Source organism: Toxotes jaculatrix, chromosome 18 (genome assembly GCF_017976425.1).
Source record: "Toxotes jaculatrix isolate fToxJac2 chromosome 18, fToxJac2.pri, whole genome shotgun sequence".
Lineage (NCBI taxonomy): Eukaryota > Metazoa > Chordata > Actinopteri > Toxotidae > Toxotes > Toxotes jaculatrix.
In genome coordinates, this window is record NC_054411.1 from 8,915,210 (window position 1) to 8,930,381 (window position 15,172).

At 37.2% G+C, this 15,172-nt stretch overlaps 1 protein-coding gene and 1 gene segment (V, D, J or C); both read left to right on the forward strand.

Annotated features, from left to right (window-relative positions):
• The first annotated feature begins 3,181 nt into the window (after window positions 1-3,181).
• LOC121198883 lies at window positions 3,182-8,526 on the forward strand. The segment is given in 5 exon segments: window positions 3,182-3,342; window positions 3,435-3,481; window positions 3,647-3,760; window positions 7,116-7,149; window positions 8,006-8,526. Coding segments are annotated over 5 exon segments (561 nt in total).
• A 920-nt stretch (window positions 8,527-9,446) lies between these two features.
• LOC121198885 (immunoglobulin lambda-1 light chain-like) lies at window positions 9,447-13,261 on the forward strand. 3 transcript variants are annotated; one of them, XM_041063252.1, is made up of 4 exons: window positions 9,447-9,607; window positions 11,084-11,409; window positions 11,886-11,919; window positions 12,750-13,261. In XM_041063252.1, exons 1-4 carry the CDS (start codon window positions 9,568-9,570, stop codon window positions 13,073-13,075), a joined length of 726 nt encoding a protein of 241 aa, XP_040919186.1. In that variant the 5' UTR covers window positions 9,447-9,567; the 3' UTR covers window positions 13,076-13,261. The 3 variants fall into 3 exon arrangements, with proteins under 3 accessions (XP_040919186.1, XP_040919184.1, XP_040919185.1); XM_041063250.1 differs by lacking the exon at window positions 11,084-11,409 and adding an exon at window positions 9,683-10,008 and having other exon boundaries at window positions 9,449-9,607; XM_041063251.1 differs by lacking the exon at window positions 9,447-9,607 and adding an exon at window positions 10,858-10,997.
• The last annotated feature ends 1,911 nt before the right edge of the window (window positions 13,262-15,172 follow it).

A 15,172-nucleotide genomic window follows, 5' to 3' on the forward strand; every position in this document is an offset into this window, starting at 1 on the left:
CCCAGAGAGTGACATTGGATAACTCTGAAATACTGTTAATATCAACATTGGTACAAATGAACACCATTACTGATTCAGTATTTTGGCATTTCTTGTAAAACAGCAGATGAATTGCCATTTTAGTGAAGCATCACCTCTCTGTTATTCACTGTTGCTCCTGCAAACCTCCTTTCTTGTAGCGCCAAGTGAAAAAAAACATTAAGTGTCAGGGAATGTTTTCTCACTGAAAACACAAAACTTAAAAAGGAGGACGAAACAGTTCTTGTACTAGCGTCTTGATGCTGGACTTTTGCTGGATTTTTCTAATGTGATTTCTAAACATAATGGGAAAAATCATGTAATTTCAGTTTTGGTAGTTTTAAACTCTTATCTTTATCTAAACATTCACATAGTCCTCTATGTGCAGATAAACTTATATGAGCATAGTAAAATGTTGACTGAATCATTAAAACATGTAGAAGTCTGAACATGTTTCACAAAATTTATTAAGCTATGAAGGAAAATTTATTTCTTGGAGGAATATTTAATATAAAACCACCATCTGAATGTCAAATAGGTTTTAACCAAAGCTCCTCCTCCTGTCAGTCAGTCTCAGTTTCAGTGTTGTATTAAATTGCTCCTCCAGCTCCTCCTCTCCTCATCCTCCAAACCCTCTTATCTGTCAGCAGTGAGCTCACTTTCCAAGTTACAAGGCCATTCTCAGCACACACTGACAACATGCTGGGGACCCTCTGCACTCTCATCACTGCTCTAACATGTAAGGAGGCTGACTTACTGCAGCTCTGACCTCATGTTGGATTCATCAGTCTGTTTGTCTTGACTCCATGTCCTCTTGTTGTTTCCAGGTGTGAGTGGTGTGACGGTGGTGACACAGAAGCCTCCTGTTGTGACAGTGAGGACAGGAAAGACAGCCACCATGGACTGTAACCTGGGGACTGTTACTGGTAGTTCTGCTCGCTGGTATAAACAGATTCCAGGAGGAGTTCCTCAGTTTGTACTTTATTTTTATCATGGTAACAGTGCTCCAGAATATGGCTCTGGTTTCTCCTCTCCCAAGTTCACATCTATTCATCAGTCAACATCAGATTATCGTTTCATCATCAACAATGTGGAGGAGGGAGACTCTGCTGTCTATTACTGTAACACATGGGATGACTCTGCCAAAGAGCGTGTATCACAGTGATTCACACCATAACAAAAACCTCTTCATAAAAACTTCTGCTTTTTAAGTCTCTCACTCATCTTTACTGAGAATGAATGCATCAACAAATATTCTCTCTAGTTTCACATGTGACTTTGAAAATTGCTTTTTTAATCTGTTATTATTTGAGTCTTTTTTTCAGTCTTTTTTTTTTATCCCTCTTGATTGGAATTACTGTGTTTTTATACTTCACAAGATAAATGCTGGCTAAAATGTACCATTGCCCTCCTATTGCCTCCAGGTTCCCATAAAGTACTGTTTACACAGCTCAGTGTAGATCTCATATTCATTACTTTTGCACACATTTTCCTCAGAAATCAACTAGTGCTCTTCCACATGAACACTACCTGGGACAGAGTTTATGTGTATCAGTTGGTCTGTGATAACTTGATGAAACACAACTCTATTCAGGAAAATGTGAGTGTGTGAGTGTGATATAATCTGAAGTAATATGACTGTTTGACACTTTGCAGATCTCCTCGACATGATGGGGCCTCAAGATTACTCAAGAACCCAGTACCCAGCTGATGTTTTACTGCTGTCTTGTTTTAAATTTGTTGTAAACTCTTTATAAACATTTCAATTAATCTGTAAGTGATCTTATAAATGGCAGGTCAAAAACACCCAAGAAGAATCTTTGTACCCCAAAGTGACAAGCTTTTGTAAAAATATGAAGACAGAAGTTGATTCATTTTTCCAAATCGCAGGTTTATTTCAGGAGAAGTCTTCAGGTCTTCAGTTTTTATGTTTTAACAAATGTTACTTCGGATATTTCCTCTGATGTTGAAACTATGAATCTGTCGTTCTGACCCTTAAGACAACAGATTATTATTTTCTACATCCTTGTTGATAAAACCGGTGATAGTGATGAATTTTAATATTCCAGCTAAACAGACGTGGACAGGAAAAGGCTGTGCCTGATGATGATGGAGAACAAGAATCTAACAGGTTAAAAACACAAATCATTTTGGAATAAAATTTATCGTTTTAGTTAGTAATGAAATTGCAAAAAACAAAGAGAGAAATTTATACTTACACTTGGATTTTCTCAAAAGTGAACAAAGACATTATTTTCAACTTGAGGAGACCTTAGGAGTGTAACCTATAGTGCAGCATATTTGTGTAATGATTAAGAAAGTATTATTTACTATTAATTGCTTTGAATTTGGGAAATTGAAGATGGTTAGACAAAATACACAAAGTTTAACAAAATGAATGGTATACCACACCATCAGTTAATGATCATGAATGAATGAAGCTGCTGCAGAGGAGAACATGTTCAACATCATTATTCTCATTTTAACGGTGATTGAAAAGTTTCCAACATTTTCTATTCTGATCTTTGGCCCAAATAGTAAAGTTAGAAAAATCCCATGAAGTGAGAAGCACCTGAAACTGAATTTTCATCCTTAGTCAGTGACGCATCACCTCTCTACTCCTCCCTCTATTCCTGCCCAGGATGCACCTGCAGGCCTCCTCTTCTCATTTATAGATTTATGTAAATGAAGAGTCAACTATCATTTGGTCAGATACAATGTGTGTGTGTGTTATGTGCAAACTCCAAAGTTACATTTAGAAAATGACATTCATTGTTCACAAGTGAAAACCTGGAAACTGGACTGAGTCGATTTTATTTTACAAAAATAAAATTAAAACAAAGTCTGACAATTAAAAGATGAAAGTTGAAAGGTCTTAGTCATTAACCACTGGAGATGGAAAAACATACACAACTCTGAAACTATAGGCTCATTTTCTCACATGATCAATGACAAAAACACAATTTTCCACCTTAGGAGCAATCAAATGGCATCATTATCACCGCTGCAGATAAGAGACCAACAAGCCATATCACATACTATAGTATGATTAGAGAAAGCAGCGACTCCCTGCTTTGAAATGACTGAAATCTTACTGGGTAGTGTCAGACAGACTGAAAGGACTGTATAACCAAAGCTCCTCCTCCTGTCAGTCACTGTCAGTTTCAGTGTTGTATTAAATTGCTCCTCCAGCTCCTCCTCTCCTCATCCTCCAAACCCTCTCATCTGTCAGCAGTGAGCTCACTTTCCAAGTTACAAGGCCATTCTCAGCACACACTGACAACATGCTGGGGACCCTCTGCACTCTCATCACTGCTCTAACATGTAAGGAGGCTGACTTACTGCAGCTCTGACCTCATGTTGGATTCATCAGTCTGTGTGTTTGTCTTGACTCCATGTCCTCTTGTTGTTTCCAGGTGTGAGTGGTGTGACGGTGGTGACACAGAAGCCTCCTGTTGTGACGGTGAGGACAGGAGAGACAGTCACCATGAACTGTAACCTGGGGACTGTTACTAATCGAAGAGCATGTTGGTATAAACAAATTCCAGGAGGAGTCACTCAGTATGTGCTGTGCTGGTATCATAGCTGGAGCTCTGTAGAGTATGGCTCTGGTTTCTCCTCTCCCAAGTTCACATCTACTCATCAGTCAACATCAGATTATCGTTTGATCATCAACAATGTGGAGGAGGGAGACTCAGCAGTCTATTACTGTCAAACATGGGACACCTCTGTTAATGAGTACGTATCACAGTGATTTACACTGTGACAAAAACCTCCTCACTGAACACTTCTGCTTTTTCAGTCTCTGACACATGTCAACTGATAATAAAGCCGATAAACAACACAACACATGGTGAAATACCACCATGCACAATGACTTTTTCAAACTAAATAGATTGGATTCTTGTTTTCTCTAAAGCAAACTTACGAAAATAATAAAGCACCAATAAAGGTACAAGACTAAAGAAACTGTCAAATAAAACAGATTTTTTTTTAATTGCTACTCTACTGTGACAGTTAAAGTTTGTATGTTTTCAAATGTTTACAGAAGCTGTTTTAAATGCAGAAAACCTGCTTTATTTTTTTTTCAGGTCATCTAGATAAAAATGTTCATTTTTTTTTTTTTTTTTTTTTTTTTTTTTTTGACCAGTAAGGATTAATAGCAAACATGTTTTGTTCCCGAGAAGAAATTTTAGAAATATAAAAACACTGAGATGAGAAGTAAATTTTTTATGATGAAATTTGTGAAAACTTCAAAACGAGAACATGAAAACAAATGACAACATATTTATTTTGTGTCAAGGTTTATTTCAAAATCAATAAAAAATAGAAGAAGAACAGAAAACAGAAACTGACAAACATCTGATATCACTGTAGTTTATAAAAATAAAAAAAAGCTCAACAGAAAGATAAATGTTTCATGAGTAACAGAATATGTTAAATATATGCTGTTAAATGAGGAATTATTTAATGTGAAACCACACAGACGTTGTAGTTTAACTATGAATGAAAATTTGTTGTGTGTAACTGTTGAAACTCCTCCTCCTCCACTTCTCATTTCCTCAGTGTCTTTATAAGCTTCAGTCTCTCTTCTCCTCACACTCCAACCCTGCTCACCTCTCAGCTGGACAGTAAGGGACGTTTACACCACACACTGACAACATGCTGGGGACCCTCTGCACTCTCATCACTGCTCTGACATGTAAGATATTCCTCTCAATCCTGTTGTAAAAAATATTTTCAGACATGAACCTTTGACTCATGTATTTCTCTGTATGTTGACAGATGTTGATGCAGCCAAAGTGCTGACCCAGACGCCTGCTGTCCACTCAGTTTCTACAGGACAAGAAGCTGTTCTCAAATGCAACATTCAGACACCTGAAAATTCTTATGTTTATTGGTACAAACAGGTTCCTGGTGAAGCTCCTCAGTATGTGCTGAAATTTTACCATGATCACAGTTCACCAGAATTTGGAACAGGATTCTCCTCAGATCGCTTCAACTCTAAAGCCTCATCAAACATAGATTACCAGCTCATCATTAAGCGGGCAGATGCAGGAGACTCTGCTGTCTATTACTGTGGGACATGGGACAACTCTGCTGAAGAAGTAGTATCACAGTGATTTACACTGTGACAAAAACCTCCTCACTGAACACTTCTGCTTTTTGACCTGCTGACACATCTTGACTGAGATTGAATCCATCAGGAAATGTTTTCAGAAATTTCTGATTATTTACCTAAAACATTTGATATGTGACGTTTGAAACAATTTTATTGGATTGTCACATCAATCCACCTATATGTCCTAATGCTAAAATAGTTATGTGCACATGCTTCAACAAAATAAGCACATAGATAAAAAAAAAACGCAAAATGTAATCCTAGTAGATATAAACCACCAAAACTTTCTGCACAGCAATTAACAATTGCTGTGCAGAAAGTTCCATCATTAGCAGCTAAAACACAAACAAACGAAAACGCCACATTCACCTGAAAACTTGTCTTAAAATTTCAGTGACTCCTGCTGTGTTTACAGTAAATTAAACTTCAGAGTCCCCATTAATATAGAATATGCTTCAGTTACATAAAATCCACAGCTTACTAATTATAGAACACTTTGTGCACATAATGTAATGTACAACTGGAAGAAAACATGAACCTTAAAACTGATATTTTTAATTTATTTTTCATTCGATCGCATCATTGATCGTATTTTTAACAGAAAATTGATTGATGCAAGTGCTGAAATCAATATTAGTGATGAAAACATCAACAATGACAATAAAAATAATGGATAATGGAGCTCTTTTCACATACAATAGAAAAATAAGCAAAAAAATAATGAGCGAATGTATTTTCATGACATATCATCCAGGTTCAGAGAATTAAGATATTTATGGTGTAAATAAAAATGTAAACATTTTCATTTACATGATTCAGTCCAATTTAACTTTAAAACATCAATAAATAAATTTGAAGATTCGTGACCAACACAAATCAAGATGTATTTGAGTTATGAATGAAATCTGAGTGTTGAGTGTCAAAACTCCTCCTCCTCCACTTCTCCTCTCCTCAGTGTCTTTATAAGCTTCAGCCTCTCTTCTCCTCACACTCCAACCCTGCTCACCTCTCAGCTGGACAGTAAGGGACGTTTACACCACACACTGACAACATGCTGGGGGCCCTCTGCACTCTCATCACTGCTCTGACATGTAAGATATTCCTTCTCAATCCTTTTACAAAAAATATTTTCAAACATGAACCTTTGACTCATGTATTTCTCTGTGTGTGTTGACAGATGTTGATGCAGTGAAAGTGCTGACCCAGACGCCTGCTGTCCACTCAGTTTCCACAGGACAAGAAGTTGTTCTCAACTGCAACATTCAGAGAGATGATGGAAATTATGTTAGTTGGTACAAACAGATTCCTGGTGAAGCTCCTCAGTATGTGCTGAGATTTTACCATTCTCACAGTTCACCAGGCTTTGGAACAGGATTCTCCTCAGATCGCTTCAACTCTAAATCCTCATCAAACATAGATTACCAGCTCATCATTAAGCGGGCAGAGGCAGGAGACTCTGCTGTCTATTACTGTGAGACATGGGACAGCTCTGCTTCTGCAGCTGTATCACAGTGATTCACACCATAACAAAAACCTCAGTGAGAAACTCACTGCAGATGTTAATAAATTTTGACCAAAGTCAAACAATTCAGTTCACTAAACCTGAAGAAACTGAAGGAAGGATAAAGAATGAAATCTTCTATAGTTCCACACGTTTTGAATAATTATATAACATTTGAAAAACATTTGCTTGACTAGTGAATTAATGTTCTTTTCATTACAGCAGTTTGAGAATCATCACTGTGATTCAGTGACTTTTAACATCCTCATCATGTAAATAAACAGATGCAGCAGAGGAATCAGACTAAATTCCACAAATGCAGCAGAGTTTTGGAAAAAAAATAAACAGACCTTTTAAGTGAATGAGATGTTGACAGTGAAAGTTGGTCTCAACAGGATGTTTCAGTTCCACTCCCCTCATCAGTGAGAGTCAGGAGGTTTTTGTACAGCCATGTGTACAAACTGAATCACTGTGGTATTCGGACAAGGCACCAAGCTGATTGTGACAAGTAAGTACTTTTAAACTGACCATTAAAGAACATTGATTCTCTGTTTCTGTTTCAAATTGATAAAAAAATATAGGTTTACGTTTCAGTTCTTTTTAAAGAACATTTAATATGTTGTTCAGTGAATAACAGATGTTGTAAATGAGCTTTGTGAACAGACTGTGTCTTTGAAAGCAAGAGACAGATCTCCAAATAATCCAAACATTTGAAAGATTTTTCACAAATGATGCACAGTTTTATGATGGTTGAGGTAGTTTTCACAGATGAGCAACATTTACAAGATTGGGCTCAATTATTGTCATGATTCTGACAAAGGTATTAACTTTCCACAAGCCTTTGTTCAATGAAATTTCAAGATAATTGTGATATTAGCTATTTATTACTTTGTTTGAAATATTTATATTTTAAATGTCCAAATTTCAGGGATAATTTTCTATTTACATGAACATCATTACTGATTTTTGAAATGAACCAGTTTTTCATCATTACTGGTTTGATGGACACCACTGAAGACAAGTGACTGACATACTGTAATTTTGTCACAGTGACTGAACTGAGTTAATTCGATTTTTGTAAAACACAGAAGGTGACTTCATGAATGTTTCCCTCATAAAACCTGGACTGAGACAAATACAATATTAATGATTTATGATTGATGGATGTTTTTTTTTTAAATGGAACATAACTCATATTCATATTCATATTATCAGTGATAATTTATGTTTTTACTTGCTTAAACTTGCTTGCATTGTGATCTGTGTTTTGTCAGCTCAAGTACTAAATTAATCTGTTCTTTTCATGCTTTGTATTTATAATCTGATTTCTTGTCCTGTTATTAATGTCCTCCATGTATTTTCAGGCTCCAGCCTCTCTCCTCCTGTCCTGACAGTCTTCCCTCCGTCCAGTGCTGAGCTGCAGACCAGCGAAGCCACTCTGGTCTGTCTGTCCAGTCAGTCTGTGCCTTTTGCAGATGTGAGCTGGTTGGTTGCTGGGAATCCAGTGAGCAGTGGGATCTCTACCAGCACCCCTGTTCAGAAACCAGACCAGACTTTCCAAATCAGCAGCTATCTGTCCATCCAGACGTCAGACTGGAACATGGATAAGATTTACACATGCAAAGTGTCTCTGGGCTCCCAGACTTCAGAGAAAAACATCAACAAGTCAGACTGTTCCACTGAAGAATAGAAGAGGAGCAGAATGACTGTTTAACATCTGCTTCTTTACTGTTTGTGCTGATTGCTCATTACAAGGTTTCCATGTTAGAAAAGATGTGTCTGCATGCTTGTAATAAATGTTGTGACAGTTAGGTGGAGGTGTTGTATCAGCTTTGCAATTGCTGCATTTTGAAAGAATCATTCAATAAAATAAAAACAACTTCATTACAACAGTTTAATTTCATTTGTTCTCATGAAACCACGATTTAAACTCACACTATTTTAACAGCAATGATTTTCACATTTACAAAAATTGATTTTTCTGATGATTTCATTTCACTCACAACTAAAATCCATTCAGAACACACACACACACACAAGACATTTTTCTACTTCATCATTGCATGAATAAATATTAATACGTTAAGGTTCAGAAAACTACATTTCATTTAGGTGTACTTTTCCAAAAAAGTATGACAGAGAGGAAAGTATAAGATTTCTTATTCTGATCTTTGGCCCAAACAGTAAAGTTAGAAAAATCCCATGAAGTGAGAAGCACCTGAAACTGATTTTTCATCCTCAGTCAGTGAAGCGTCACCTCTCTACTCCTCCCTCTCTTCCTGCCCAGGATGCACCTGCAGGCCTCCTCTTCTCATTTATAGATTCATGTAAATGACATGTCAACTATCATTTGGTCAGATACAATGTGTGTGTTATGTGCAAACTCCAAGGCTACATTTAACAGAGGACATTCACTGTTCACAAGTGAAAACTTGGAAACTAGACTGAGTCGATTTTGTTCTACGAAAATTAAATGAAAGCAAATTTCTGACATTTAAAAGATGAAAGATGAAAAATCTCAGTCATTAACCACTGGAGATGGAGAAACACAACTCTGAAACAACAGGCTGATTTTCTCAGATTATCAATGACAAAAACACAATTTTCCACCTTAGGAGGAGTTCAATACATCAGATGGCATCATTGTCACCACTGCAGATACCAACAAGCCAGTAATATCATCTACTATAGTATGATCAGAGAAAGCAGCGACTCCCTGCTTTGACTAAAATGTCACTAAGTAGTGTCAGACAGACTGAAAGGACTGTATAACCAAAGCTCCTCCTCCTGTCAGTCACTGTCAGTTTCAGTGTTGTATTAAATTGCTCCTCCAGCTCCTCCTCTCCTCATCCTCCAAACCCTCTCATCTGTCAGCAGTGAGCTCACTTTCCAAGTTACAAGGCCATTCTCAGCACACACTGACAACATGCTGGGGACCCTCTGCACTCTCATCACTGCTCTGACATGTAAGATATGCTTATATTAAAAATATTTTGAGACGTGCACCTTTGACTCATGTATTTCTCTGTGTGTGTTGACAGATGTTGATGCAGCGAAAGTGGTGACCCAGACGCCTGCTGTCCACTCAGTTTCTACAGGACAAGAAGTTGTTCTCAAATGCAACATTCAGAGACCTGAAAGCTATTATGTTTATTGGTACAAACAGGTTCCTGGTGAAGCTCCTCAGTATGTGCTGAGATTTTACCATGATCACAGTTCACCGAGCTTTGGAACAGGATTGTCCTCAGACCGCTTCAACTCTAAAGTCTCATCAAACATAGATTACCAGTTCATCATTAAGCGGGCAGAGGCAGGAGACTCTGCAGTCTATTACTGTGAGACATGGGACAACTCTGCTAAGCAGGACGTATCACAGTGATTTACACTGTGACAAAAACCTTCTCACTGAATACTACTGCTTTTTGACCTGCTTACACTTGACTGAGATTGAATCCGTGGGGAGATGTTTTCCGAAATTTCTGATTATTTACCTAAAACATCTGATATGTGATGTTTGAAACAGTTTTATTGGATTCTGACATCAATCCATCCTAATGCTAAAATAGTTATGTGCACATGCGTTAACAAAATAAGCACATAAATAGATAAAAACACAAAATGTAATCCTAGTAAATATAAACCACCAAAAATGTTCCATTTAATTGTAGTCAAATCAATGTTTTCAGTAAATGTTAATATCTCTTGACACTCATGATAAAACAGTCAGTTTACAGATAGTTTGCTGCCTCATATAAGTATCAGTTTACAGATAGTTTGCTGCCTCATATAAACGCAGATGATATTTAAATCCTTATGCATATTGTTAATTGCTGTGCAGAAAGTTCCATCATTTACAGCTAAAACACAAACAAATGAAAACGCCACATTCACCTGAAAACTTGTCTTAAAATTTCAGTGACTCCTGTGTTTGCAGTAAATTAAACACCAGAGTCCCCATTAATGTAGAATATGCTTTTTCCTGTTATTTTTTTATTTATTTTTCATTTGATCACATCATTGATCGTATTTTTAACAGAAAATTGATTGATGAAAGTGCTGAATTCAATATTAGTGATGAAAACATCAACATCAATAAAACATGAACAAATAAACATGAAGATTTGTTTGTGAACAACACAAATCAAGATGTATTTGAGTTATGAATGAAATCTGAGTGTTGAGTGCTAAAACTCCTCCTCCTCCACTTCTCCTCTCCTCAGTGTCTTTATAATCCTCAGTCTCTCTTCTCCTCACACTCCAACCCTGCTCACCTCTCAGCTGGACAGTAAGGGACGTTTACACCACACACTGACAACATGCTGGGGGCCCTCTGCACTCTCATCACTGCTCTGACATGTAAGATATTCCTTCTCAATCCTTTTAGAAAAAATGTTTTCAGACATGAACCTTTGACTCATGTATTTCTCTGTGTGTGTTGACAGATGTTGATGCAGTGATAGTGCTGACCCAGACGCCTGCTGTCCACTCAGTTTCTACAGGACAAGAAGTTGTTCTCAACTGCAACATTCAGAGATATGATACAAATTATGTCAATTGGTACAAACAGGTTCCTGGTGAAGCTCCTCAGTATGTTCTTGGATTTTTACATGAGTACAGTTCATTAGACTTTGGAACAGGATTCTCCTCAGATCGCTTCAACTCTAAATCCTCATCAGACATAGATTACCAGTTCATCATTAAGCGGGCAGAGGCAGGAGACTCTGCTGTCTATTACTGTGAGACATGGGACGACTCTGCTGATGCAGCTGTATCACAGTGATTCACACCATAACAAAAACCTCAGTGAGAGACTCACTATAGATTTGAATAAATTCTGACCAAAATAAATCCACCTAACCTGAAGAGAATGAAGGAAGGATACAGAATGAAATGCTCTAGAGTTACAAAAGTGTTTAATTAATTATATAACATTTGGACAACGTTTTCTGGACTAATGGATTAATGTTCTTTTCATTACAGCAGTTTGAGAATCATCAGTGGGAATTCAGTGATAGTATTTGGACTTTTAACATCCTCATCATGTAAATAAACAGATGCAGCAGAGGAATCAGACTAAAATCCACAAATGCAGCAGAGTTTTGGAAAAAAAATAAACAGACCTTTGAAGTGAATGAGGTGTTGACAGTGAAAGTTGGTCTCAACAGGATGTTTCAGTTCCACTCCCCTCATCAGTGAGAGTCAGGAGGTTTTTGTACAACCATGTGTACAAACTGAATCACTGTGGTATTCGGACAAGGCACCAAGCTGATTGTGACAAGTAAGTACATTAAAGAACATTGATTCTCTGTTTCTGTCTCAAATTTATAAAAAAATTATAGGTTTATGTTTCAGTTCTTTTTTCAGAACATTTAATATATTGTTCAGTGAATAACAGATGTTGTAAATGAGCCTTGTGAACAGACTATGTCTTTGAAAGCAAGAGACAGATCTGCGAATAATCCAAATATTTGAAACATTTTCCACAAATGATGCACAGTTTTATGATGATTGAGGTAGTTTTCACAGATGAGCAATATTTGCAAGATTGGGCTCAATTATTTTCATGATTCTGACAAAGGTATTAACTTTCCATAAGCCTTTGTTCAATTAAATTTCAAGATAATTGTGATATTAGTTATTAATTCCTTTGTTCGAAATATTTATATTTTAAATGTCCAAATTTCAGGGATAATTCTCTATTTACATGAACATTGTTGTTGATTTTTTCATCATTAGTGGTTTGATGGACACCACTGAAGACAAGTGACTGACATAGTGTAATTCTGTCATAGTGACTGAACTGAGTTAATTCGATTTTTGTAAAACACAGAAGGTGACTTCATGAATGTTTCCCTCATAAAAACTGGACTGAGACAAATACAATATTAATGATTTATGATTGTTTTGATTATGATTATTTTTTAATGGAACATAACTCATATTCATATTCATATTATCAGTGATAATTTATGTTTTCGCTTGCTTAAACTTGCTTGCATTGTGATCTGTGTATTGTCAGCTCAAGTACTAAATTAATCTGTTCTTTTCATGCTTTGTATTTATGATCTGATTTCTTGTCCTGTTATTAATGTCCTCCATGTGTTTTAGGCTCCAGCCTCTCTCCTCCTGTCCTGACAGTCTTCCCTCCGTCCAGTGCTGAGCTCCAGTCCAGCAAAGCCACTCTGGTCTGTCTGTCCAGTCAGTCTGTGCCTTTTGCACATGTGAGCTGGTTGGTTGCTGGGAATCCAGTGAGCAGTGGGATCTCTACCAGCACCCCTGTTCAGAAATCAGACCAGACTTTCCAAATCAGCAGCTATCTGTCCATCCAGACGTCAGACTGGAACATGGATAAGATTTACACATGCAAAGTGTCTCTGGGCTCCCAGACTTCAGAGAAAAACATCAACAAGTCAGACTGTTCCACTGAAGAATAGTAGAGGAGCAGATTGACTGTTTAAAATCTGCTTCTTTACTGTTTGTGCTGTTTGCTCATTACAAGGTTTCCATGTCAGAACAGATGTGTCTGCATGCTTGTAATAAATGTTGTGACAGTTGGGTGGAGGTGTTGTATCAGCTTTGCAATTGCTGCATTTCAATCATTCAATAAAATAAAAACATTTCATTGCGACAGTTTATTTTCATTTGTTCTCATGAAACCACAATTTAAAAAAATACTGTTTTGACAGCAATGATTGTCAGATTTTCAAAAATTGATTTTTCTGATGATTTCATTCACTCACAAACAAAATCAATTCAGAACACACACACACATGCACACACAAGAGACATTTTCCTACTTCATCATTGCATGAATAAGTTTTAATGCATCTAATTTCAGAAAGCTACATTTCATTTAGGTGTACTTTTTCAAAATAGCATAACAGAGAGGAAAGTATAAGATTTCTTATTCAGATTTTTTAACCAAAAAGAAAAGTTAGAAAAATCCCATGAAGTGAAGCACCTGAAACTGAATTTTCATCCTCAGTCAGTGAAGCGTCACCTCTCTACTCCTCCCTCTCTTCCTGCCCAGGATGCACCTGCAGGCCTCCTCTTCTCATTTATAGATTCATGTAAATGACATGTCAACTATCATTTGGTCAGATACAATGTGTGTGTGTGTGTGTTATGTGCAAACTCCAAGGTTACATTTATCAAAAAACATTCACTGTTCACAAGTGAAAACTTGGAAACTAGACTGAGTCAATTTTGTTCTACGAAAATTAATTGAAAGCAAATATCTGACATTTAAATGAAAGTTGTAAAATCTCAGTCATTAACCACTGGAGATGGAAAAACATATACAACTCTGAAACAACAGGCTTATTTTCTCACATTATCAATGACAAAAAACACTGTTTTCCTCCTTAGGAGAAGTTTAAAACATCAGATGGCATCATTCTCTCCACTGTAGATAAGTAATGTCAATAACTTATCTGTAACTTATCATAACTGTAATATGATCAGAGTAAGGAGCATTTCCCTTCTTTGAAATTAATGAAATCTTCCCAGGCGGTGTCAGACAGATTGAAGGTATTGCAAATCCAAAGCTCCTCCTCCTGTCAGTCACTGTCAGTTTCAGTGTTGTATTAAATTGCTCCTCCAGCTCCTCCTCTCCTCATCCTCCAAACCCTCTCATCTGTCAGCAGTGAGCTCACTTTCCAAGTTACAAGGCCATTCTCAGCACACACTGACAACATGCTGGGGACCCTCTGCACTCTCATCACTGCTCTAACATGTAAGGAGGCTGACTTACTGCAGCTCTGACCTCATGTTGGATTCATCAGTCTGTGTGTTTGTCTTGACTCCATGTCCTCTTGTTGTTTCCAGGTGTGAGTGGTGTGACGGTGCTGACACAGAAGCCTCCTGTTGTGACAGTGAGGACAGGAGAGACAGCCACCATGGACTGTAACCTGGGGACTGTTACTGACAGTTCTGCTCGCTGGTATAAACAAATTCCAGGAGGAGTTCCTCAGTTTGTGCTTGTGTACGATCACAGGTGGTGGTCTGTAACCTATGGCTCTGGTTTCTCCTCTTCAAAGGTCACATGTACTTATCAGTCAACATCAGATTATCGTTTGATCATCAACAATGTGGAGGAGGGAGACTCAGCAGTCTATTACTGTCAAACATGGGATGGTTCTGTCAGTGAGTGGGTATCACAGTGATTTACACTGTGACAAAAACCTCCTCACTGAACACTTCTGCTTTTTCAGTCTCTGACACACGTCAACTAATAGTAAAACCAACAAACAGCACACTCTGTAAACTACCACCACACAAAATGATTTTTTAAAACATTTTATTGGATTTTTACTGTTTTCTAAATCCACTCTAAATCCTCCATTTATATAGGCTTTGCTTACATTCTTAAATGTCAATAAACAAAGTAAAACACCAGTAAACTCCATGCATAACATCTGATATGGTCAAACTGGACAGACTTCAAATGGCACTGTTTCACAATACTTAAAGTTTGTTTTTCTTCATGTCATAAATAAATTACAGGAGCTTTTATGAACACACAAAGGTTG

Coding starts and splice junctions, on each gene's coding strand:
- LOC121198885 (XM_041063252.1), top strand. CDS start 9,568: ATGCTGGGGACCCTCTGCACTCTCATCACTGCTCTGACAT. Junction 9,608..11,083: donor TCTCATCACTGCTCTGACAT/GTAAGATATGCT, acceptor GTGTGTTGACAG/ATGTTGATGCAGTGATAGTG. Junction 11,410..11,885: donor ACGACTCTGCTGATGCAGCT/GTATCACAGTGA, acceptor TGAATCACTGTG/GTATTCGGACAAGGCACCAA.